The following is a 27558-nucleotide window of genomic DNA, read 5'->3' on the forward strand; positions in this document are numbered from 1 at the left end:
GCCCATGTTCATCTTGGAGTCAATAATGACTCCAAGATCCCTTTCTGCCTCCGTGTGCTCATGAAGGGAGTTTCCCATCTTATAAGTGTGCTGCTGGTTACTACTGCCCAAGTGCAGCACCCTGCACTTGTTAGTGTTGAAGTGCATCCTGTTTTTGTTAGCCCACCCCTGTAACCTACCCAGGCTTGCTGCAGTCTTTCCCTCCCTACTAGCATGCTCACTTCACCCCAAATTTTGGTATCATCAGCACATTTAAACAGGGTGCTTTTCACCCCGTTGTCCAAATCACTGATAAAGCATTTCTGTTGCAAAAGTTGAGCTCAGCTGCATATTCCTGTCTTAGGAACTGGTTTATATCGCTATGTTTTCAAGGCTAAGATGTAGAAAAGGTGAGACTTATTTAAAAAATGAAAGCTATAATACTGAAATGGTGATTCTTTGAGCAGGGTCCCATGTGATAAATACATACTACTAACTTGCTTTCAGGTCTTACAATCATCTTGAACCTCAGATCATATTTGTTGAAAGATTTGCAAAGTGAATCTAGGATCAGTTGAAAGTCTTCTCCTCCCTGCTTACAATTGTTGATCCAAATATACACAGTTGCTGATAATGGTAGACAGCCAAGTGTTTATAGATTCCAAAAGTTCCAAAAATATCACTGCTTAAGTAATAAGGAAATGGAAACTGACTGCATCTCACTGGCATCTGATATTGTATCTCACCTTGTGTTTTTTTTATCTGGGTAAACTAGCTTTGTACACCCTAATTGCCCCTAGAAATTACAGACTTCTAATTCCACTTCATCTAGCTGCACATCTTCCATGACCTCAGCGCTTAATAAACCATCTACAGAAATGCTGAAAGCCACTAAATAAATATTCCAGATGGCATCAGTCATTTTAAGAGTGAAATAATATATTAAAAAATAATAAAACTATCTCACTGTTAAAACAGTTCTCTAGGGACTATTCTTTAGAAATGATGTTTATTCTAAAAGGCAGAGAGCCAAAATCCTTTCGCATGCTGAACACATCTCTCTCTATCAGTGTACAGATTTACGAAAGCCTACAAAGACCCAAGGTTATCCCATTTATTTTTAGGTTCTAAGTGTGCCAGAAACAAAAAAGCTTTGGGTTTCAAAACATAAGAGTCAGTGGGCACATCTACATTCATTAATGTGCCATAATTACGGCTCATTAAGTTTAATACCTGTAATAACAGGTACTAACTTCATACGCTGCTGTTGGTGCTACCGGACAATAGCATTGGTGCACGCTTTTGTGACCTTAATGTGGAGCAGACTAATTCTACTGTGCACTAGCATGGTTTTTGGTCTACTGCGCATTTAGCATCTCATATAGATACTCCCACCAAGTCCCTTTTATTTTAAAGGGACGAGAAAATTGATTGAATTAAAGTTTATTTAGGAAAACCTAAACCTATTTTTTCAATCTGAGGTATCTTGTATGTGTCATTCAGAAGGACTCATCCAGTTTCTTCATGACTAAAAAACTTGGGAAGCCTGGTTTCCAAAGAGAAGAGGGCATCAACATTTGGCATCAACTCCCAAAGAGAAGATAATAAGAGGTCAAAGCTTATGTTGGAAGTTTTGCTAGGAGACAATCTCATAGAATCTCTCTGTTCTCTGCCTGGAGAACTGAATGAGGCATCAAAGTAGAGTGTCAAAGGAACATATCTTTGTAGTAACAAATAACACTCTTGAAACAATAATAAGAGAATTTGAAAGCAGAGAGAAAAATTAGCTCATACAGAAAGATAAAAATCATGTTTGTTACAAAAGTGGGTGGAAAATTTGCAGGGAATAGAATTGGTTTGAAAGCTGAACAATACACAAGTTATTTTAAAACAAAAGAAGAGGTAAAGAAAAGATTTATGACTAGAGAGAACTTTGAAGGGCTGAATATTATCATTAGTAGCAAATCTCTTAAAAAGCTATTTGACAAATGTGTTTACATATATATATAATTCAAATGGTGGCATTATCATTAGTGTGCGGCTAGCTAGCTCTCATTTTATGGTTTGATCAGTGCTTTCCCTGCAGTATACAAAATGTGTTGGTTAGTAGCATAACAGCCATAGTTGGCTGTCCTCTACCAGCTGTCTTGTTTTTTTTTTTATATCAAATGTTATCTTGTATTTAAAGAAGGCTTCCTGTGTGACTATGTGGAAATTTTATTCTGCATTCCAACACTTCTGCAGATAGACTCTTTTTTTTTTTTTTTTTGTAATTATGGATGTCTGCCCATATGGGATTCCAATTTTGGGAGTTTCTGTCTGGCATATCTATGGGGTTGAAGGCATCCAACCCAAACACTTAGGTCAATGAAGTTATTTCAGGAATTAATACATCCCACCAGTTAGTCTATTTTTAAATAATTTTTAAATATGTATAAATTCTTAGGTACAAAAATTGAATTTGGCCTGATAGACCCCTGGATTTAGGTAAATGACAGAAATAGAATGGAGCTAGAGGTGATAATCCAAATCAACAAGACAGGCAAAGAAGGTGTGGAGGTATTGTGTAAGCAATTAAGTGACTTGGTCAAGGTGACATAGCAGGTGCATGGTTAGCTTCAGATATAAAATACTTACCAATTTCAGTAGCCACTTTCTGCAGTTTTTCAAGTGTTCTACTTATCATAGCAATATTTAGCCCACGTCTTGCCAGCTACAAAAGAGGAATTTTTATAACTAATAAAATGATAGAAAGCCGTGTAATTTGCCCATTTGAGACTAAGTAAATCAGAGATCGATAGTATGACCTTTTATGAGCCTAAGCTCATTTTGGTGGTAAAAACCTGAAGTGACCCTCTCCATTTCACAGGCCTCTGGCAGTTGTTATATTTATCATGCAATGAATATGTTAATTGCATGATAAATTGTAACACTCCACACATTCAAAGACTTTATGGTAGGATCAAATGGCAAACAAGCCATGACGATGTTCAACATTTAATGGCTGGTTTGTACCTAGCTTTAAATTAAATTAGGGAGCAGCCTAAAAGTCCATGACACAGCCTCTCCATGCCTAGTCCGGGGAGCAGGCAGGGTCCCAAAACTGCATCAGCAGCAGCTCAGGGCTTTAAATAAAAAGTAGGGCTTTAAGTGTCCCTGGAAATGGGTAGCTCCCAATCTCCAGAGTTCCATGAGTGGGATCTGAGAATTTTTTTTTCCTCTATCCTAAAAATCCCATGCACACCTAGCATGGCCAACTGCATGATTTTTGGGATCAGACATAAAATTATTCAGATCCCAATCACTCAATCATATTAACAGTTGCCAGAAGCCGCAGTAAAAAAAGATTCTATAATATGCAGTTACTTCCCCCATCAAAGCCATAGCTAAGCTCAAGACACAAGACATTAATTAAATTGCTCACAACTGCACATTCCCCCTTCCTTTATGATCCAGACTCATCATAAGAAAAAAGATACCGAACAACAATCAAAACAAAAACTTAGCCAAAAAGACACCCCCTTAGACATTTTCCAAAAGCTTCAAGGAACCTCCAGAAGGGCCTGGGTTCCACAGAACAGTCCCAGGGAAGCGTTCTGCCGTAGAACTGACTTCCCCATGAGTTTAGCACAGCATGAATTTATAGGTCACCAAATCACTTTACAAAACAAAATTTCCTCGGTTTCTCCTTTGTGTTTTTCTTTGCTTTTTTTTGGACCCTGGGAAGTGGATTAAGTGGGTTATACTGGATGGCAATAAGGTCCTTTGGGAAAGTTTGAAAGGATTGGGACCTTATTCATAATATAGATCACATATATCCACAGCTTGGATGGGTGATTTTTTTAAAGTAAACTGAAGCTAGCAAACAAAAAAAATAAGCAGGACTGCAGTCAAAACTATAGGTACTGACAGATATGCAGACATGAATGTAGATTTACAGATGTGAAAGTTATTTAAAACAACAGTCTCTGTGTAATCAGAGCAGTATTACTGCATGTAGAACAAAGAGATAGCCCTTTTTTCTTGGGCTTGCTTTCTCGTCATCAGTCACAGCCTTATTCAGAGCCTGAGAGGCAGATATATGCCAACTTGCACAGTGTATGTTTTTGAGCAAGTAGAAGCTGCACTAGGGCTTGAGTGTGTGGGGAGAAGGGAGAGTTCAGTTGATGCTAAAAAGCTGCCTGTGAAAACAGAGGCAGAGTTAAATTAAAGTGCACAAAGATAAGGCCAACTTAATCTGAAAATACTAAGTTTGCTTAGAACAAGAAACTAACTGACAGAGCCCACACACTGAAGAGCCATTCATTTCTCTAGCTGACTCCCTGCAATGCTTTCCCCTTAAACCTATTTGCGGGAAACAGTTTGTCCCATTGAGCTTCCCTGAAACAATGAAAAGAATGTTAAGAAATAAGGACCTTTGTTTAAAAATTCGCTACATCAAGAGTATGAGGGGCAAATTGTCCATTAAATATATTGGACATGACCATTTGCATTTTCAGCACAAAGACCATTCTCACAGTTCCAAGCTTCCTGAGACCCTCTTACATAATTGTCCAGTGCTCCTAAGAGACATGCAAACACTTAGACATTCTGGGGTTTCGAAAGCTCATTTTAAGGGCTGCATTTGAAGTACTCAGGAAGAGAACTCTAATTGTCTACGTACTGGCAAATTTCCCTTTGTTCACAATAAGCTTGACTCAAGCTGTTTCCAATCCATTTGGAAGGCAACAGAGACATGGTCACTGTTTCCATAGCCACTCATTCTGAGTTGCAATTTGGGGATCACTTAGGAAGTGAGTTTTTTTAAAGCATTCAGATCTGGTATTACAATCGTCAACGTAATCATAAAGTTTCTACTTTGATAAGTTCTCTCTTTCTAATACACTTCGCTAATATTGCTTACTGCAGCTTGGTGAAAAATGTAAATGATAGTGATTTGCATAGTTAAGATCTAGCACACCAAATTTCAACAAAGAATGAATGGGCATTTTACATAATTCTAATAACTAATAGTCATTAGGGAAGAGTAGACATCCCTTGCTTTTGTATAATGAACTAAATGGAAATACAGAGTGACAGTAAGTATCTTTACTGTAACGGAGAGTTAAACCACTCTCATCGTAGATTATGATCTTAAAAATGCATTACACTAGCAAAAATAAGCTGGTTAAGTGACATGATACTGAAAAGGAATTTACCCTCAGTGTGGGCAAGAAGAATCTTACTTAAATGTATTCATTGGCCATCCACACCTAGGGCAAAATATTGTATTAACTTTGTCTTCGTAAAAACATTTACCTGAAACATTTGCAAACCCAAAGACTCCTTCTAGGACACGTAAGGCTTCTGAGGCTAGAGAATGAAATTTCCCACTGTAGATAAAAGCCTATACTGGCTCCCAGCATTATACAATGTGAACCTGCTTGCATTAGGAAATCCTGACTCCCAGTGGCAAAAAATTAAAATGCTCTTGCTCCTAAAAGCCAAGACCATCATTACTGCCTCCAGTAGTAACAAACTGTTGTGCTACCAGAATGGCCGGATATGTATAAACAGAGCTAATAACAAAGAATCATCAGTCAGGACTCTTATTCTAGAGTACAGCGTAGACACTGTGCACAGAGCAATGCACTGAAAGACAAAAAATCTCTGTTTCTCTTGCTGTGCTTTCAGGAGCTGGAGCCACATGCACCACAGCATATAGATTTTGGGCCTCATTGGGTGCACATATATGTGCAATTAGTGCACACGAATAAACGGTGGAGCTTATTGCTTTGGAGTTTTTTGCTCCTGGGTGCACTATCTGAACGTGGAGCCGGGTCGATCAGCCCCCGCAGGCAGCGGAGCCCCGGGGGTCAGCCTGCCTGCCCAACGCTGCTCCAACTGAGCTCAGTGTGCTGCAGAGGGGCTGGCTGGGGCACGGTGGTGCTTCAGTGTGGGGCTAGCCAGCAGGCAGCCCCTGCACTGAAGCACCTTCATGCCCCAGTCAACCAGGTAGCATCTACACGTGCACTACCGTGCTTGTATTGTAAGCACTTGTATTTACAAGTAGCACCCTGCTGCAGAGTTTATTAGTTTTGTACAACCTAATAGGGGCACACATGTAGACGCCAAGAGGTTTACTCTGGAGCTAATTAGTCATCTCCACAGTAATGTATCATTTAGATGCACACATTTTTGTGGAACTCCTGCAGTTATACATACAAACTGGTGATGATCAGGTGAGTCATGAGATAATAAATTTTAAAATCATCATATGATTTATGGAAAAGTTATAAAACCTATTTATATGATATTTCTTTCTTTCCACTCTCCATGTAGTGGCAATCCTAGAATGATTTGCGTATCTTGATCTAGTTCCTTTTCTTAAAGTTCAGACCTCTGAGATCGATTTGATTCAAATTTCTTCACTACTATTTGGTCCAAAAGAAATAGGTAAAGAAATGAAAATTGCAACTGTGAACTTGACCAGAAAAAGAAACAGATTCCAAAAAATTTCATTACTGTGTTTCCTTTAGCATCATCTGTGCAATAGACCTGAAATATTTCAGATGTCTGCAGTAGGAGTTAATGAAGAAACCCTGAAAGACTGTATAACAGAATCAACTGGGTGACTCAGACAGTAATTACATTTTCAATAGATTTTAAATGATATTATGCAAAGTTTTAACAAGTGAGGAAAAGATTTTCCCCAAACATCAAAATCTATTAATGTAAACAAACAAATACGAGACACCTCTCTCATGGCATAATAAAACACTGCTCTGAACAACTCAGATCAACTCCAGCATGTATAAAGATATTAAGCAGAAAAAGGAAAGCTGTAACATAAAAAATGCTTAGTGCAACAGGGCCAGTGAGCTCATAGAGGCCTGGGCTTTTAGGGTAGTGGTCCAGAGTCCAGGCTGACTATCTGTGCCATGACATCAAATTAGCAAACTAGAGATGTTAAGCCACAGATTTTACAGACATATAAACCTAGTAAAGTTTGAGATTCTGAGCCAATGAGACTTACAGAAGCTGGCGGCTGGACTTCATCCCAGGGAAACAACACTGCCGAGGCTGCAAACTCACAAAGGCCAATGCCTTGACGTGCAAAATCTGTAGATAGGTCTCTGCAAAGTCACTGAGATTTGACAGCAGTCCAACAAGCTGTGGCTGTTGATTCAGTAACTCTCCACATAGGTCTGTGCCTTGAGAACAGCTATGCCAGACCAAGGCTCTAAACAAATAAGCATGAGCCTTGACACGTTAAGGGCCCAGAACCAGAGACCTCACAGAAATCTGTCTCTTGACATAAGTCCAGCAAGCTAGAGCTAATTACTCAGAGTCTCTGCCTCAACATCATCAACATCAGACTAGCCAGCTTGAGCAACTGAGCCAGGGGTTTGCTCTTTTTTAACATCAGCGCAGAACGATAGAAATACTGATCAAGAGACCTCACAGAAATCTAGTATTTCATATGATCCCAACAGGTTAGGCTTGCCCACCCAGAGATCTCACAGAGACCTGCACTTCTAGAATCCTAGAAAACAAAAGGCGCTGAATAATTGCCTTCAAGACCCTGAGCTTGACATCAGCACAGCAAGCTACATGTTCTGAGCCAGGGACCAGAAGGGATTCTAGGGCTTCACATAAGCCCAGCAAGCCAAAAGTGCTTGGTAAGTTCCCAGAGTCCTGTAGCTGGGTATAAACCCCACCAAAGCATGTGAAGCCTGCTGCAATTGCTGTGCAATTGACCCCTTGTGTGCATAGAAATGGTATGATCTGTAGGCAAAAGACAGGACCAAGCTCAATAATAATAATAATGAGGAACGTGAAAGTATAACAATAGGTGCTTTTCTTTATATTTTTCATATCCAGTGCTCTTTACAGGCATTAAGTACAATATTAACAACTCCAAAAGCATAACTTGGGTCCCCAAACCATGCCATTGCTTTGAAAACCATGCAGTTTTTAAGCTCGATTTTTTTTCTTTGCCTTTTTATTTTCATAGATTCATATAGTTTCAGGTCAGAGGAGACCATTACATCACCTAGAATAGGATTGTAAGATTTGAAGGGTCTTCCTGGACCTTAGAATCTAATTCCATCCATTTGCAGGTAACTGTTAACTGAAAAAAACCCCCAAATTACCACTGCAAACCCTCACCCACAACTACCTGACGTCAGCAGGCTTTATATTTCAACCCTGTATCTAGTTCAATAACCTGTGTTGGGCTAAAGCATTTCTTACAGACCAGCATCCAGTTTTGATCGGAAAACAGACAAGATGCAGAACTACCCCTTTCCTTGGCAGTTTGTTCTAACACGTTATCATCCTCAGTCCTGTTAAGACTTGTGCCTTATTACTCATTTTATAGATTTCATAGACATTAGGACCATAAGATCATCGGGTCCAGCTCCCTGCCCAAAGGGCAGGAAGTCAGCAGGGGTCAAATGATCCCAGCAAGATAGGCATCCAAGTGTTTTTTGAAAGTATCCAGAGTAGGTGCTTGCATCACCTCCAGGGGGTGTCTATTCCAGGCCCTGGGGACTCGGACAGTAAAGAAGTGTTTTCATTTTGTCCAGCCTAAAACAGTCTTACAGGAGTTTATGATCATTGGACCTTGTCATCCCATGGAGTGCCCTGGTGAACAGATGTTCTCCCAGTTCCTGATGCACACCCCTTATGTATTTATAGGCTGCCACCAAGTCACCCCTGAGCCTATGCTTTTCCAGGCTGAGGAGTCCTGTGTCTCTCAGCCTCTCTTCATAAGGCCTCTTGTCCTCTGCTCATTTGCGTGGCTCTCCTCTGGACTCTCTCAAGCTTCTCCACATCCTTTCTGAATTGCAGAGCCCAGAACTGGACACAGTACTCCAGTTGTGGTCTCATCTACTGGTTCCAAAATCTCATGTCTCGTTCTGCTAGCTCAAAGAGCTCTTTATTGGCCAGCAAATATCACCTTATGAAACTACTTCTAAGTTTTGTTCTTGAAAAACTAAACAGATTAAGGTCACTCTCTATCAGGTATTTTCTCCAGCCTTTGGATAATTTTTGTCTCTTTTCTGCAGCCTTTGCAATTTTTCAGAATGTTAAAAAAATGCCGATACCAGAACCTATGTTGTTTGAATGGGCCTGTGTAACAAATATTCCTGATTGCTCTGTACAGCTTTCCTGTCCTCATCATTCCCAATTCCACCAGACTTTATGATGTGCAAATATTATCAAAAGTTGTTTATATCTACTTCCAGATCACTGATGTAAAGGTTGGATGGCTTTAGCCATGGTACGAGTCCCCATGGAACTTTGCTAGGCATACCCTCATTCAAAAACAGTCCCCACAACTGACAACTAAAGGCAGTCTTCGGACTTATGACACAAATGGTTCCTGGAAACCACATCTTAAGTCGAAACATTGTAACTCAGAACCGATTTTCTCATAAGAAACAATGTTACAAATGGGGGATTGATTCCTGAACCAAGGCCCAATACCCTATTTTCACCATAAATACCCCAGAATTTTGTACTTGATCAATTATAGATGAGTAATATAGCTACATTAATGTATTTATATCGTAACTGGCAATCATATTGATTTGGAAGGACTTCTTTGAGGTGACTTTGCTGGACTTTTTGAAGGCCTCTTGGTTGGACTTGTTGAAGGGTTCTTGGCTGGAGCCTTCTCAGGAGTCTTGGCTGCAGGTTTTTCTGGAGTCTTGTCTGCTTTCCTAAAAAAAAGTGTCCAAAGAAGTTTGGACAGATGTTCTCCAGGGCGATGGGTGAGGCAACGAACTTGTTTGTTGGCATGGGTGGCATATCAGATTAAGCATTGTAAAGTCATGAAGTTGAAACAGGGTATTTCATAAAGTTGAAACAGGGTGTCAATTTATAAACATTGTAAGTGCGAAACATTGTAACTTGAAATGGTGTAAGTCGAGGATTACCTGTACTTTTTAAGATCCATCAGCTAGCCAGTTCTTAAACTACTATGCTTTGTGGGTAGAACATAGTGCTAATTTGTAATTAGAATGTCATGTAATACTAAGTCAGATATCTTCCAAACAATTACTATACCAACACTTACCTGTATTAGCCAAAGTTGCATTCTTATAAAATCAAATTTAAGAGGACCTATTTTCTTTAAAATTATGTTGACTGTCATTCATTATTTCCTATCATTATTTTTTTTTAATCAATTGATACCTGTATCAACTTTTTCCATTATTTTCTTTGGAACCAGGAGGGCTAGAAAATTACTATTTTTAAATAAAAGAGGTTTCTTCCTATAATCATTTGTTTCCAGGAGCTGGGATTTCAGTGAAACATGTTCTATCATGACACTTTCAATAAAACAACAATCTGGCAATACAATTAACTATTCATCCCTGGGAGGTAGGTAGATATTGTTATCCTAACTGTAAAACAGGGAAAATTGGGACAGAAAGATTAAGGCCAACATTTTCAGGCTTGTGAATTCAATGAGAGGTAATTGTGTCTGAGACACTTAATCTAAGGGCATTTACAGATGTGCTCTGGGAAGTGTGTGTGGTGGGGGGACCGGGGGCTGTAATTAGCACTTTTCCAAGAGCCATGCTAATTAAAGCACTTGGAGCATCACATGTATTAGCATCCCTGCACTGAAAAATAGAGGTGAGCTTTAATCATCAGACAAGCTTTAGTTGAAGTGCCCCTGCTGCCATTTTTCAGGGTGGGGACACTAATACACAAGCATAGTAATTACCATGTTCCAACAGACTCGATTAATTGAATCTACTCTGCCATGCTGTAATTACAGTGTCAGAGCAGCTTCCCTGCATGTGTATAGGAGCTCTAAGTGACTTGTTCAAACCACAAAGTAGGTCAGTTTTAGAGCAGGGAACAGAATCCAGAGAAAATTGACTCTCTCACACCACATCCATTAGACATGGGATGCTCAATTCCTAGTTTGTGGGCCAGTTCTAGCCTGTGCCCCCATGTCATCTGGACGTCCCACAGGTCCCAAAATCTGGTGGTGGGAGACTGATGACATGGAAGGCCAGGAGGAAGTGGTGTCAGCCCTCAGGATCTAATCCTGGTGTGTTGGGATGGGAAGGGGCAATGCCAGGCTCTCAGACCCAATCCCAGCCTGCAGGGGTGTGGGGGGGGGGGCAGCATCAGGCCCCAGGACCCAATCCTAGTGTGCTGGGGCAGGAAAGGGTGGTGCCCACCCATAGGGCCCACTCCTGGCTTTCAGGGCAGGGAGGGAGCTGTGCAGGGCCGTAGGGTTTGATCCTGACATGCAGAACTTGAGCCATTCCATGGACTGGCCGCTCCCCACTCATCTGCCAAAAAGTTGATCACCACTGCATTAGACTACACTGTCATGTCATTTCCTTAATTTTGAAATGGCATGGCTGCTTCTGTTTGCAAGGTGCTGAGAGTTAAAATGAGTTATGCATGTACACTCAAGAAAATGAGATCCTTAGTGCAAGATCTATCTATAGGAAGATTTCACCAACTTGCAGTATATGGTCAGAAGGCTAGTAATTTCCCATCCATTAATCTTCATGCCCTTACCTTACCTCAAAGCAATATGCTTTTCCTATTCCATCTCCTGCTCCTGTGATTACTGTTAAAAGAAAAAAAAGCAATTAAATTTCTAACCTTCTCTTATCTTGTTTTTCTTTTCGTTCTTCAGCATTCCCTGCACACCAGCATGCTAACATTCTGGGCTTAAATCACTGCAGTAAAGGTGTAAGCTGTAAGCTTTAGTCCTTATCCAAGGAATCTATTACCAATGACTAAATCTAGCATACAGAAATTTTTGACTTAGCATTCCCCTTCAAGTGCGAGAAAAACATTCTGTAACAAGGTTGTTTCGTTCTAGACATTTCATTCATTCCATCGTGACTTTTTCGTCTAGAAATTCTATTTATCACTTCCTATCACACCTTTCATCTTCAAAGCATTTAAACAACACTAATTAATCTTAATAACAGCTTAATTAATCTTAATAACAGATGCTGTATATTATCTCTATTTTAGAAGAGGAAACCAAATCCGAGATGAGCCAACTACCAAATTGTCCACGGTTAAGGAGGAGTTTCTTACAAAGACAGATTTTTTTTTTTGCTTATCTGCCCATTATGGTAGCTTTGCATTTTCTCTGAGCCACCTAATGTTGACCCGTGATGAAGTGCACATATCAAATTAGATAAACTACTGTTTTTTTTCTGAAGAAAAATTAGGCAAAATATTCTACTTTAGCTACCTCAAGAATAGCTTTTCAAAGGCACAAAGAGGCAGGTGGCTGTATAACACCATATAAAGTCATGAAAATTCTCTCTCCTGAAAATGTTGGTTTTACATCAAATTTACACAGCTCCCAGAGTTCCTTCCTCACACCAGCAAACAACAAAAGGTACAATGAATGAATGAAACTGGACCTAACAGCTTTCTTTCCTTTCTCCCCCATGGACAAGACAGGAGCTACACTGTGTGAAAGGCCCTGGCCTCTTCCCCACTTTGCATTCCTAAGACCAACCAAGAGGAAACCTCTAGGTGGCCTGCAAGTTGCACGAGCAAGCATCATTCCCTAGTCTCCAGTTAGTAGAGTCCCAGTTGTCCATTAGGGAGCTGTTGTTGCCAGGAATCATCCCTTGCTTGCTACCATATCCCCCTGTGCCCTCCCCGCCCTCCCTTTCTTCATCTTCCCCTTTACCCTGCCCCTCATTTTTGCCTCTCTTCCTCCTCAGCTCCTCCTTCCCCACTGCTTTTGTAAACCCATCTCCACTATACCAGTTGCATTTCTTTGACTTTCTATCCCACCAGACCCTTAAAATACAGTATCTTCATTTTAGATAAGATAAAATACATGCTAACACCCCAAGCAGAATGCAGAGAACTGTGAAAGCAAATTTACCATTGGGATCAACCTGAACAATTCCCTGCCAAGCTGACATAGTGAATAGGATGGAAGGAGAAATGGGAACATAAAAGGATTTTGTTTTACATGAGTCTCTGAGAAATGTGGATTTGAGCAATCTAAATGATGTGGGAAACCAGGGAAACATCATTGATTTTAAAATATTTTAAGGCCTAGAATAGTTATTACTATACACACACATTACTCTCCTATTTCATAAGCAATCCAGAATACTTCAACAAAGCAAGAAGTGGTTTGATAAGCTTTTCAGTAGCCTGGCAGTTAGAAAGCAATAACCTATTAGGAAAAAAGCAGCACTTGAAAAATTCCTCGTTTTGTAAGAGGTAATGAATTGTTAAAATAAACTCAACAATTTCACTGAGACCAGCAGACTTGAAAGTTCATAAAGGAAAGAAAGAATAACTTTTCCGTTGATGTTAATGGCAAACACTATTAATGTCAACAGAAGCAGGCTTTCACCAGAAAACTACCTGGTCACCCCAAAACCCATGCCTTCAGATCCTCAGAATAGGGCTTATATGCTCTTTCAATGGTGCCTGACCATTGTGCTGACCCCTCACAAAGGGGGGGAAAATTTACTAGTAAAATATGACATACTGCCACGTGTTTTACTTCCTCAAAAGCCATGGGAGCTGAAGCTTATGCCTATAATCTGGGGGGTGGGGGTGAGTGTTCTCTGTGATCAGAGACGTGGGGAAGGATGTCTTGCATCCAAACTTGTTTAACTTCACCCCAACTACATAGTCAGTCCAATAGAAGAAATCCTATACTAAAATTGGAATTTTACCTAGATAGTGGGTGACCATATCTCTACCACTGGCAAAAGACAAATGCAGAAACTGCAAAACTCTTCCCAAACGTACTTCATATTAGAAGTTTAATAACTGAAAGAAAAAAGTCAACATTTTGGTAGGAAGAAGATTTTTCATTTTTAAAGACTTAAGCTATTTTAGGAGAACTTGTAACCTTTAAAAAAAAAAAAAGAACAGCAAAGCAACAGGTCTCCAGAGTTTTAGTCTGTTGTAGATACAGATGTTAATGGTATTATTAATGCCAGGTAACCACTGGAACAAAATTACCAGGGATATAGAAAGTAAAGAGACTATATATTACACATAAATTAGTTGCTTCATAAATCAGGAAAAGAGAAGAAACAGCTATTAAAATTAAAAAACTTTAAAAAATTGAACTAGGCATGAGGAGGACATTAAAATGCCTATATAAAGTGCCTATGTTTTAAAATAATTTGGATTATTTTTTTGTATTCTGCTAGAAAATGGAACTTTCTGGCTCATAGGAATAAAACCATTTACAAATGAAAACTGTGATGAACTCTGAGAGTTTTGTTCATAAGGGATGAGGAATAGTTCTTATGATTAATAAAGCAACGAGACATCATTTGGCTATAACAATAAAAATGTGAGGAAACTTCTATTACCTGCCCATTCTCCCATTGAGCGAAAGAAAGACCGAGGCAGAGCGCTCCATACACGTGGGAAAACATACTTAAAAAATCTAACACATTTCAAAAGTGCACACAGACAAATTAGGCCCCCAGAGAGAGTGAGCAGCTGATGTTGAAACTCTCCCATGGCGAACATCTGCAGTGAGGTTGGATGAACTACTGCCACTATCTTCCTCCTAACTGCCTCCCTGCACACTACTACTCTGAGGACCGGCAAAGAAGCATACCGTCTAATCACATCGACTGCGTCATGTGATTTCTTTCCACAGAATTCCAGGGTTTAGATTAGAATAACTTCTCCACACTACTCTCAGACTTGTAAACTACTGAAAAAATCCAAACCAAACTATGACTTCTAATGCCTGTGCAAGGTTGCTTTTCTGGAAAATATCCAAGAACAAGAGAGATATTTTCTTAGGCTAACAGATTTGAAAAAAAAAAAAAAAGGTCCTAAATGTAAGACCTGGTTAAGAACATCCCTCAACTTTCTGGCTATTCACATCTAGATCACAACTTCTGCTGCTGGAAAAACTAAAATCTCCACTTTATACACCTCCAGCTTAGGGACTAAGTCATATTGAATTTGGATCCAACTTTGTGGTCTAGTTCCATCTCTATATTCCCAGGCAAAATAAACATTCCTATTTCTGATATAAATATACTTGTAAATTCTCAGGAAGTTAATTCTATATTCAAAGATTTGGGGGAGGGGGGGAAGACACTCTGTTGCTCATAGATACATTTACATTCAATTTAGCCAAGAAACCAAAAATTCAAAGACTTAATCAGCAACTGAATCAGTGAATTAATTGAAATACTTACATTCTGCTGTAATTCTTTTAACTGAATATCCTATGAAATTCTCACAAGACATACTTCCTGTAGGGCTCTTGTGTGACTTGGAAGCATCTTTCCACATGACCATAAATAAAACAAAAACAAGTAAATTGGCCACAAGTTGTATTTCTTGATTTACAAAAGGTACAGAAAAATATTTATAAAGAAAAGCTAATACTAAGTTGAATGTAGTTATTTCCCTTGTATATTTCTTTCTAACTGTGGCTTAGAAGGACAGTGAATGTCTCAAGCAATGCTGCAATCCTACTGCTCTGTCTATGCTTTTATCTCCAGTGAAAGCCATCCTGCCAGCTTGCTCATCTAGATAAAGCTGAACTATCAGGTAGTTTGGTCCCAAATATTTCTCAGAATTAATTGAAGCATTGTGCTAGTTCATAACAGCCAGAAAGAGAAAACTAGACTTCTCTTCAAGTGCAATCAATCATGAAAAACTATGGGTTTTATTCTGGGTCCCCTTAAATTACACTTCTAGTGTGTAATTCTACACTCTGTCCTCCATTTGACACTTAGTCCAATGTGTCCAGATGGTACGCTACCCACATGGCTCAGATGGGCCTGTCCCTACATCTCCTGAACTCTGGAATCCACTTGTTCCCTTTGAATCTCATAGTTTGTCAGTGGCTTTGTTGGAAAGGAGATTTGGCTCCCATCACTTCCTTTGCCAAAAGTGATGGAAACCATGAAGTGAAAGCCTGCAGGTATTGATGTTAGGATGCTGCTATTCCAAGGCCTGTTTTAAAACAATGCAAGTCTTTGTCTTCAATAGGCTGTAGATTGGACCTGTAGTGACCCCTGCTGACCATTCCTTTATGCACCTATGTTACTACAGAAGTTGGCTACAAAATATGGAGATACAGAGACGTTACCAAATTACAACTGGATTTGATATTCCATTAAACCCCCCTGTGACAGGGTGGCTAACACACCCTGTCACAGGGATGCAAGGCAAAGTAAAGAGAAAAGAAACTTACTGGGGGCAAACCCAGACAAGGGAAAAGATGTGGCAAGCCTGGGTGGGAGAGACGCTGCACCTGGGCTGATCAGGAGAATCAGCTGGGGAAGCTGGGACCACGGCAGAGCAAAGGCTGCTGTGGCAAACCCAGCTGCTCCGGTACGAATGCAGATGGAGGACAGAGGTGCACCCAGCTTGGGCAAGAGCACAGCTGCACCGGAGACCCTAAAGAGAATCAACTGGGAAAGCCACAGAAGCAGCAAATCGCACACTGCCACAGCAGGCCCAGCTAGCTGGTGTGGGAGATTTAAGGGGCACCGACAAAGCAATCAGTATCGATCTCCAGGAAAGAAGAACAAGAGAGAAGGGTGGGGAGTGCAAAGAGACCACCATGAAGGGGGATCAACCCCAGGACTCGGAGAGCAGTCCTGACTGCAAACTTACCTGAAAAGAACCAGAGACAAAGCAGTGATGATGTGCCAGCTGGCAAGTCCAGTCCGAGATGGTAAGGTGAACTGCTCCAGGGGCCTAGGAGAAAAGAGAGACAAAAAAGGGATTACTGTCTGGGGGGAAGATAACTCTAGACCCGGCCCTGAGTGTCAAGGGTGGGATTCAAACTGGGGAGCAGCCAGCTTGGGACCCGTGCAGAGAAGAATGGGGCAAGCAGCCGGGATAGAGTGCCCAGAACTGGGACAAGAACTGGGGGACAGAAGCCTGGCAATGACAACTGAGAAAAGCAGGCGTGGAACATCTGGTGTGGATAGGGCAGGGGATGGGGATGGTGGAGCCCTACAAAGAGGAGCCAAATCCTTGAGTTATCAACAGCCATCTTGTCTCCTAGGAGTATTTCTATTTTTCCTCCTTTCCATCAAAGTCATGGCAGGCGAGCTCTAAAGAACAACCAATACTAGCAACAGACGACAACTCAACTCCAGGAGATATGGCATCTACCATCACCCCCCAAAAAACTCAATGACTTGTAGTCCAGAATCACATAACACTGGAAAATTGGAAATGAAACTGGAAGGTTATACAAACACTGTATAAACCTCTAACAAGCTAGGCCAAGTAGCTTTCTGGAGATTGATAGAAAAGGCAGGCTTATACCATGGTGTGTACACTAGTGCAAAGCAGGCCCTATTTGATTTGGATTTGGATTCAGCTCAAATCAGGGACAGTGATTCAATTAGCTGATTTGGATTACTGTCCCTGATTCGATTCAGCAGAATCTGAATCTGAAGATTTGATCCTGATTCAGAGAATAAGCGATTCGGATATAGACACATCTTTAAAAGTTTTTTCTACATATCTTGAGGTAGCAGGCACAGCTCATGATTGCTGCGATGCTGCAGTGCATGGAGCGTCCCAAATAAGTGCAGGGATGCCCTCCATGTGCTTGGTGGCAAACCTGGAAGTGGACCAGAAGTACTTCTGGCCCACTTCTGAGTCTCCCAGGAAGTGTGCTGCCCCCCCCCAAGCCCCACCAGTTTGGCGATCAGCCACAGGGGGATCCCAGGTGCCCCCCCAGACTCAGAAAGCATCAGTCACTGAGCTGAGGAGGAGACAGTGGGGCCCCCCAGCACACTCCCCGGCAGATCCGGAACTGGACTACAAGTGATTCTGGTCCACTTCCAGGTCTGCTGCTGAGCACACTGGGGAGTCCCTGTGCTTCTGTGGGATGCTCCATGTGCCCCAGCATCCCAGCGTTCACAAACCTCTGCTACCTAGAGATATGTAGAAAAAACATTTAAAGCTGTGTCTATGTCTGAATTGCCGAATCTTTCCGAATTGATTCTGATTCAATTTGGGGAGACTAAAGTGTCCTCTGATTCTATTCAGATTTAGAGATTCTGTCACTGAATCAAGCCAAATCTCCACCAAATTGAATCAGGGACCAAAGCTTTGCACAGCCCTAGTATACACCATGTGTGTACAACCATGGTCTACAGCAGGAACAGTGCAGAGGTGCATCACCCAACAGATAGGATATGAGACAATATACTTAATACAGGTTCTAGAGAAGCAGCAGGCAATGATTTTTGCCCAGGGCCACATAGACAGTTCTGGGGAGCTGCTGTGGGACAGTCACCGCCCCTTCCCCCCCCACGCAACAGCTCAGAGCCCATGCGCCACCACCACCAGCACACAGCCCCCGGCCCACCCAGCTTTTCTAGGCAGTCCAGGCAGTGGAGGCAGATCCTTCTGGCTGCCACCACCACTGGCCCAAGCACCACTGGCAGTGACCCACAAGCACAACCCCGACCCTGATCTGCCCACTCGACCCGGCCCAGCAGAGTGGGTCAGATCCAGACCAGCCAGAACCCACAAACAGCCCCTACCCATCCTGCACCTGCTCCAAACTCACCTACCTGTGCTGACCAGCAGCAGCAGCATCCATCAGGCCCCTCCCCCTTGCTGCTGCCAGATGCTTCTTGCTGTAGCTGCCCAGAGCCCACCCCTAGGCTACCCTGCCGCTCATCTCCACCACTGTCTTCAGGCCACCCAGCAGGGCAGCGTTGGCAGTGGAGAGGAGCTGCAAGGCAGACTGGGTGCAGGCTCCAGGCAGCTGCAGCAAGAAGTGCCTAGCAGTGGTGAGGGGCCACTTTTCCCTCCACCAAGCAGCAGCTTCTGCCTGGCTGCTGCCGCTGTTCAGTATGGGTAGGCAAGTCCAGAGCAGTCACAGGGTGGGCTGCGGCAGGGCCGTGTACATGGGTCCTGATGGTCCAAAGCTGATCCGCCCTCCTAAGCCTAGTCTGGAGTGGACATAGGTCAGGCTGGGGTCAGGGCTCTGTGTGGGTCTCCACCAGTACCATGGGGCTGGGGCCAGTGGTGGCATCAGCCAGAAGGAGCTGCCACTGTTCGGGCTGCCTAGAAAAGCAATTCAGCTGCGGAGCTGCCCCAGCCCCGCTGTGTGCCCACAGAGTAGCAGGGTGCACCACAGGATGGATGTTGCTTGGGCCAGGTGAGAGCAAAGGACCTGCCACGGGCTGGACAAAGTCCCTCCATGGGTCAGATGTGGCTTGTGGGCTATATTTTGTTCACCCCTGCTCTAGAGCTACCCTCTGAGTGAGCTGTCAGTGCTCCTCTATGCCCAAGCATTTTCTTCCTACCTTGGGCAGGCTTGTGCCAAAAATGGCACAGACCCTGAGATCCCAGGGACTCCCATTGTGTTTGACTTCTTAAAGAAATCTGGGTAGGCCTGATATATATGACTAACCAAAAGTGGTTGTTTCTGTGAAAACCGGAGGTTATTTTCAGTTTTATATTAAACCTAGAAACCAGAGAGTTTGGTATTCATTCAAAAAGATTTAAACACACAAGCAACTGTATATATTTTTTAATGAAATAGTATAATAAGTTGTCCAGAGGCAAGTGAGAACAAAAACACTGCATCAAACATCCCCAACCTTTGGCACAGTACTTGACATCCAACTCTGAATCTGGTTTTTGCAAATGCCTTCCATCTCTATAGGCTTAAACAAAACCACAGAAACACCAGGGGGTGTGAAGATCCAGCATTCCCAGAACCAAGCAGGGATACTCCACAGAATGAACAAGGTCTTCCAATCAAATAAGAATCTTCCCTCCACTGTCAGTTCCCTCCCTTCCCCTCTGTGCTGTGACACATCCCCTCCCCTCCATTCTTCCCTCTTCTTTCACTTGCCACTACTACTGTCCCCAGCTCCCACAAGGGCATGGAACGAGCTGCTCCTGACCTGCTCAGGCTGGGCTGAGTGGGGAGCCAGAGACAGCAGTGGAAGTGGGTGTGATACCTTCCCCTATGCCTGCTCCCGGGCTAGCAGAAAACACCAGGAGGGACTTGCTTGATGTTGCTGTCCCTGGCTGAGCCCAGTTCACAATGCAGCTTGGCTGGAGCAAGGCAGAAGCATCTGTGAAGTCCTTCCGCCCCTGAGTCAGCATGGAAAGCAGTGGGGAAAGCAACAAGGGAGGGGGAGAAATGGGAGGGGATGGGGTGTACCATAAAGGTAAAGGAGGAGGAGAATTCTTACTTCCTTCAAGGAATTAAAAATTAGCTCCCGACTGCTGTCCCCAGTGTTGACTGAAGTGGGGGCGAATGTGTCTGTGCCACTGCACCCTCTCCAGGTCCAACCTTGCCTGCATCCATTTATGGCTTTTCTGATACTTGCAAAATACATCATGATTTTTGAGCATCATAATTTTGAGCAAGAGGATTTTGGTACTTGTTCTGTTTTTCACAGAAAGGGAATGGAAAACCACATATTGATTTCTGGAGTAGGGCTGCCTGCAGGTGGAAAATTGACCCGTGTATACCAGTATAAGCATGATGATAAACTTCTAAGCTCTGGCAAACTCTTACTTTGTTATAACAATTGTTCAAAATGCAGTGGTTTTATTTTAAAAGGTCCCCTGAAAACATTTTTCTTCAGCGCTATCTTGACATAGGCTTTAGAAAGGAAATGAATAAGAGGAACTTGACAGAAGGTTATTTAAACCAGCGATGGTTTAAAGCAGTGGTTCACAAACCTTTCTGGAGCAACAGGCCACTGTCATCTCTCAATATATCTCACAGACCATGATGAACACCTGTCATCAAACCTTTAATTGAAAACACTGAAAGGGTGCACAGGATTTGGTGTGATCTGAAGAGCCCTTAATATGTGGTCGCAAACCACCAATATTCAATGGGCTATAGTTTGGGATCCGCTGGTTTAGAGAACATAAATCAGGAACTTTGATAAAGAATTAAACAAGGGCCCCCTCTACATGTTATACCTAAGGTATGATTAACTAGGTAATCATGCCTTAAGTTGTGCCCAGCTACACATTCAGCCAATTAATGGCATAAAGCAAGCAATAAGCGACAAAAGTTATTCTACAAAAAATGTGAAATAACTTTGTAACTTGTTCTAATCATGTCATTAATTAAACATGTGGCCAGATTTCCCCCTGTGGCTGGGAGCCCCATTAACTGAGGGGCTTTCAGCCACAGGGGTGCACACTAGGGGTGCACTGATAAATGTTTTGGGGGCTGATACTAATAACCTATTTGTAAGGAAGCATATCGGCCAACACAGATCTGATTTCCAATACAGCTGACTCTAGATGGTAAGTCTGTTCAGGTGAAAGGGGACAGTGAAGGAAGGGGTGTAGGGGGAGCAGATCAAAGCCCCCCGTGTTGAGGGAGTGGTGCTAGGGCTGCCCAGCCAGGGTGGGGCAGGTATGGGATGGAACCATGGCTCATCCAGGGCGTGCAGGGAGTTGGGGGTGGCTCCCACTGTTGTACGCTGTTCATCTAGCAGCTCCTACCACTTGTCCGAAAGGGCACGGGTTGCGGGGTGGGGGTGTGCCCCCAGATCCGCATGGGACAGGGTGGAGCAGGGTGGGCTGCAGCTGTGGGCTGGAGCCAAGCGGCGGGAGCAGTGGTGGAATGAGCCGCCAGAAGAGCGACTCACAGTGGTGGAAGCCACCCTTCCCCTCCCCCTCTGCCCACCCCCCGGACAAGTCACAACTCTGTCCTGCATTCACCCCAACTGGGCAGTGCCTACCCTAGGCCGTGCCCCACTCCCTCCCTCACCGTGGGGGGCATTGATCTAACCCCCCCATGTCGCTTCCCTCCCCCATCCCCTTCCACCAGCTGGACGCAGCTCTCCAAACTGCTGGGCTTGTGCTCCTCGGTGCCTGTGTGCTGCAACTGTGTGCATACACAAGCATTTATTGGCCAAATTATCGGCCACTTCAGGCCAATTTCCGATATAGTCAATTTTCTTTATATTGGTGCCAATCTGATAGCGGACCAATGTATTGGTGCACCTTTAGTGCACACCCACTTTCAGCCCCTTTGCCTGCATGTGTAGAGGGGCCCTAAAAGGTAGGAAATTCAAAGACAATAAAAGGAAAAACTTCTTCATATAAGAAAGCTGGGTCAGATCATGTGATTAAACTGAGAAACTCACTACCACAGGAAGTCACTGGCATCAAGAACTTAAGATTCAAAACAGGATGGGCTATTTATAAGGCTATCAAGCAGTATCACAACAAAAATTTGGAAGGGCTATTCATCATTGTTTTTCAGGGTATAAACCAATCTCTAAATAGGATTCATTCTCATTTCTAATAAGTCACAGGAAAAAGTGGTCCTACATTTGCCTACCATCCTCTCAAACTTCTGGTGCTGGTCACGATCGGATTCAGTTCTGAACTATATAGATCTTATAGTTCCAGGGTCACATGGCAATTCCTGTTTCACGTGGGTTTACATTCTTCTTTTTCCTTGATTTTGAAACCCAAGTGTCAGACATCCAGTGAATCCGTCCAGATCTACCCAGTTCCATTTCAGAGCCTTCTGAAATTTTACTTTTCTTGTGATTTTAATGGAAAAACATCTTGTATATGTCTCTTATTAACCACTTTCTTCTCCTATGGCATAATCTAAAAAATCCTAAAATAGAGAAGGATCCAGAAGCGAGGCTTTTTTTTCCCTTACCTAAATCCTAAAGGGTTTAATTTAGTAGGCTGCTATCCTGAGAATTCATAGCAGCCTACAATACAAAATGCAATTCAAAATGGCCGTTGTCTTGGAAAAAGGGCTGTTCCAAAAATGAATCAATTTAGCTTCGCTACACCTCCAGTGATATAAGCAAATACTTATCATTTGTATTTTCAGATAAGGAAAGTTTCATTGTTTAGAAGTTACATTATTAACCCACACTGACAGCAGGAATAAGACCCTAACCCATATCCACTTTAACTATATCATGTGCTCATTAGCAAATGATTGGGCAAATCTGTCTTGAATTTAGACTTCAAAGACAGAACAAAGGGCTTTTAGCTATAATGCATGCATGGCATACTATGGACACCAACATTTGTGTGCCAGTGACACATTATTACACAGTGACAACTTTCAATCTGCACTCATTTTTCTCTGCTTCAGTTAGCTCACAATAGTATCACTTGCTGTGCAGTCAGTATTGATAAAATCTTCAGAAGGGGACTTTGACACCAAAGTACATATTGTTCCAGAACAGAAATGGATTTACGTTTTTTGTCTCTTTCATGATTTTCCATATGACAGGGCCTAATTAAGCAAGATATTACTGTTTAAACATCAAATTTCTCTCTCTCAGCCTCCCTCTTCCTTTTATTTTGTCCAGCCACAGATAATCCATTTGTAATATCACAATTATGATAGGAAACTGTGATGTCACAGAGGATGGCAGTTTAATTGGAAGTATTAGGCAGAAAGAACTGGTAAGAGGGAAAACTCTCTTTTCAAAAATTACTGAGTCATATCCTGAGTTCTTCATTCAGTTTCATTCATTCCTTACACAAGCAACTCTCAGGGTCAAATTCAGCATTACCCTGTGCTTTGTTTAACTACTTCAGCTACTGCAGAGTGGGTGAAATCTATTCTGATTCAACAGTATTCAATATGCTAGGATAAACGAGTACATGAGATGCAGAGTCGTGGGTGAACTAAACCCCTTGGTTTTCAAAGGGTTCTTTGTCTGATGGAAACTGAGCAAGGACTTCTGGACTTTCGGTATCAAGCAGAATACAGAAAATCATAGCTAGCCAATGCCTTTGGACATACAGTTCAATATTGTTCAGTGCTGCAGGTTAGCTGTACAGCAAAAAAGTCCCACAAAAACACTCCTTGTGTATGAAAAGTTCTGAGTCTATGACGTGTCTACAATTTCAGTTGAGGTAGATTTTTTCTCATTTCAAATACATTCCTAAATGTTTTTTTTTCTCCTTTTTTAAAAAACTTTACAGCAGAGCTAGGCCAGCTTCTATCTTCACTGCTTTTCATGTCATTCACTTCTGCTAGCTCTTTGAATCAAGCAGTGCATTTTCTTCATCAGGTGGCTGCTTAGGCTTGATGTTTCCTCTTAAGGTTAAAAATGAGTATCTTAGTCCTCCTGCCATACTAAAGAAGAAAGAACAAACACAATGTCAGGGGTATTTGCAGTGGTAAAAATGACCATTTTATAGATCTATAGCAGCTTTGTTTCCAAAGGATTTTGAAGTGCTTTGCAGACTAAAAGCCAGATTCTTGGCTGTTGTGATTTAGAGAAGCTAATACCAGTGCTGATTTATATAAATTTGCCAATATGGCCCTGACTATTATAGGGAACTAAAATCAATGGGATTCACATAGGGTGGGATAGAGCAGCCAATAAGCGCTGAAACTACAACAAACACTAAAGAAAAAAAGAGTAATGATTATTCTTCTTGAAACTACACCATGCTGGCGTCATGGTTTTGTAACAACTTGAAGGGAAGAGAATAACTTTCAATCAATATTCCCATGTCCTGCACCACTCAGATTTTCCTTGGATGTCTCTCAAGTTAGTGTTGGGTAGGCCCAACCCTGCTCATAAAAAATGAGCTCACATCCCTAAAGTAATAGCAGTAAATCTAAATTATCAAAATCCTACCATGATACCATACATGTGGAAATAAACATAAAAGTATATAATAAAAAATAAAACCAATTATATAGAATTTTATATCCTGAAACAGCATATGGCAGATGTTTCAAAATGCCATTACCCAAAGTGGCTAACTGAAACAAATACCAAACTGTTCCCTCACTGAGTCCTTAGTTTAGCAAATTTCACTCACCAAATATTCAGTCCTATGAAGTTTAAAAATGAGAATATGTAATCTCCACCAAACAACATTCCAATATAAGCAATGGATACATTCTGAAAAGAAAGCAAGTCATGTATTTACTGGAAGATGTTTTACCTTCTGGGAATTTAAACATCACAAAGTTAATTTGCTTTTGTCCATTTTCATGTATTGGCCCCTTAAAACCTACTAAGATTATTTATAACCTATAAGCAATACCTATTAAATGTATTCCTTAAATATGATGAATTTACTAAAAGCTAATTTAGGTGCAAGTTTTTTGATTTTTTTTATGGATCAGAAATTCAATTTTATTATGATTTTCATGTATCTTATTTGCAGGCATATTTCCAGCTCAGCCCAACCTCCCTTTTTCCAAGTGTAAATCTCATCAATTGAACCATAACATTCTGATTTTTGCTTACAAGTGTGTAGAAGTGCTGGTATTCAGATTGGAACCAGCTGTTCAAATGCAGGCATAAACCTGTACGTCCAAGAATGGGAACCACCTTCTGAAAAATTTTCTATAAAATGTTAAGACTCATTTCACTCCTAGTTTCCTGAAAATAGGTTTTCAAGAAGAGGACAAATATCTTAAACTAAAACAAAAGTTAATTTATTAGTTTTCTAAAAGGGTCACTGTCTTGCTTTGCAGATTTAAAAGACAGCCAAGCATGTAGCTATAATTTGGTGCGGATACAACTGTTAATTCAGAGACATCTTTAACTTAAAAAAAGAAATCCTACAGACAGACAGAAGGATAAAATGCTAAGTGGTGTACTATGCTGTTTTAGTGTCTAGCATGATTATTAATAACCCCATATCTACTGGGACGCAGAATCAGAAAGTACTTTCCAAAACTGAAAAAGGAAATTTTCAATACGTAAATTAGAAACTCAAAGGTAAAGATAACATGTCCTAAATGAAAGCTAACCTCAAGCAATTTACACTTAAATTGCACTAAGCAACTGTGTTTACCTTCTACCTCCCATAAGATCAGAGTGCACATATGCATTTACCACAGAGCAGCTAACATGCGTGTAACAGGGGGCCTTCTCAGGGCCAGTCCTCCATTGGCCCGCCCACCTGTTCCTGGACTAACTGCCTGCCTCATTCACCTGCCATGCCCTGTTGTTTCATAATTGGTTCTAATTAGGCAGGAGGCTGCCCCTTCCTGCCCCGATGCCAGGGGGCACTCTCTGCGGCTCCAATCCTCCCCTACACCACAGCCCAAGCCTCGCAGATGGCATCCAGGCGACACAGTGCTCCCGGCCTACAGCCGGAACAAGCTTAGGCCTCATTGTCAGGCCTGATTCATTCATGCACTCATACAGCCCACCTCTCACTAGGGCCTCTCACGCTCCAACCCTTCTCAGTTCTCTCTCATGCATTGACAACTTATATACTGCCTTGCTCCCTCTTGGAGAAGCCCCCTTAAGCCATAGCCTTTATCTAGCACACACCTTGGGTGGCAGACATACTGTCTTTTGGGCCTCTCCTGCAACCAAAGGGGTAGCGGCCAGCCAATTACCCAACCTGGACCAAGCCTGCCTTGGCCCCTCCCAGGGCAACTCTGTACACACACTCACAAACACACATACACATACATACACACACACACACACACACACACACACGTGGCTCCCAGCGCTTTGGTTTCCCCCCCTTCACTGGGGCTATGGGGCTTCCCTCCCCAGTGGAGGCTCAGGTGGCTGTAGCTGTGCCTGGCCCTGATTTCTACCCACACTGATGTGAGGGCTAGGGATTACTGAGGCACCCCGACCTGCCTTCCACCCCGGTGGTAACGGCCTGGTATTTCCTGAGGATTCCCATGCCACTGGGAGCTTCACTAGACCCACTCCCGGCAGGGTGCAGTTTATGTAATGCCCAGGACCATGAGCCTCCTGCTCCTACCTGCAGCTGTCCCATTAAGCAGTTCAGCCAGGCAATGTTTCTGCCTGCTCTGTTTATATAGGCAGCCAGTGTCTCAAAATGGCTGCTGCAATCAAGCACCTGCTCGCTGTCTGGTTCAGCCCTTAAAATGGCAGGCACCAACAGTGCCCTGCCATATGTGGTAAGTCACTGCCCCTTTCTGCTCCACATTAAATGGTCTGTATGTCCACACCCTTAGGTCTTATCCACACTGCACTGATATTATTGTAAACTGTCTGTGTTAAATCAGTTCAAAAGGCTGTCTGGACAGTCCAATTTCAGTTTAAGCAAGGCTCATTTTGATTTTGATGAAGACAATTCTTAATCAGTTTAATGTAAACTAAGATAAGTTACTAAAATCAGAGTATCCAAACAAGGGCTTGCATTAGGCCAACTAAAAATAGCTAAAATCACATATTTGACTAAACCAGAATGACTTTTACATGTAGACAAAACCTGAGTTACATCATCAAGAAAATATCCTGATTTCCCTAGTGTGGATCTCCTGCACTGCAAAATATTGCATTGCCACCTAGATGCAGGGTAAATCTTTATTAGGGCTGCGTGAAATGGGCCCTATTTGATTCAGATTCAGCCCGAATAGGGGACAGTGATTCAATATGTTGATTTGGATCACTGAACCTGATTCAATTCGGCCGCATCTGAATCTGAAGATTCAATGCTAATTCGGTGAATAAGCAATTCGGACACAGGCACAGCTTTAAAAGTTTTTTTCTACATACCTTGAGGTAGCAGTGCAGCTCATGATTGCTGCAATGCTGGGGCAGATGAAGCATCCCACTGGAGCAGGGGAGTCTCCAGAGTGCTTGGCAGTGAACCCGGAAG

At 42.2% G+C, this 27558-nt stretch overlaps 2 protein-coding genes across 3 annotated transcripts in view; both read right to left on the reverse strand.

The window, feature by feature from the left end:
- HSD17B3 (hydroxysteroid 17-beta dehydrogenase 3) overlaps window positions 1-16671 on the reverse strand; it is a 31266-nt gene extending 14595 nt beyond the window's left edge. The window contains exons 1-3 of one of the 2 annotated variants that reach the window (XM_019555421.1): window positions 15174-16671; window positions 11523-11569; window positions 2617-2692 (exon numbers count right to left, since the gene is read on the reverse strand). In XM_019555421.1, the coding sequence (XP_019410966.1) occupies window positions 2617-2692; window positions 11523-11569; window positions 15174-15276 (226 nt within the window). In that variant the 5' untranslated portion in view covers window positions 15277-16671. Of the gene's footprint in view, window positions 1-2616; window positions 2693-11522; window positions 11570-14324; window positions 14771-15173 lie in introns of those variants that run through there. The other variant, XM_019555420.1, reaches the window with a different exon arrangement.
- Window positions 16672-22624: 5953 nt separating this feature from the next.
- The window catches only part of SLC35D2 (solute carrier family 35 member D2), a 29867-nt gene continuing 24933 nt past the window's right edge, over window positions 22625-27558 (reverse strand). Inside the window, exons 12-13 of the mRNA XM_019554708.1 lie at window positions 24772-24854; window positions 22625-24073 (exon numbers count right to left, since the gene is read on the reverse strand). Coding sequence (XP_019410253.1) covers window positions 23971-24073; window positions 24772-24854 — 186 coding nt within the window. The 3' untranslated portion in view covers window positions 22625-23970. The remainder of the gene's footprint in view (window positions 24074-24771; window positions 24855-27558) is intronic.

Source organism: Crocodylus porosus, unplaced genomic scaffold (genome assembly GCF_001723895.1).
Source record: "Crocodylus porosus isolate Cpor-Errol unplaced genomic scaffold, CroPor_comp1, whole genome shotgun sequence".
Taxonomy (NCBI): Eukaryota; Metazoa; Chordata; order Crocodylia; family Crocodylidae; genus Crocodylus; species Crocodylus porosus.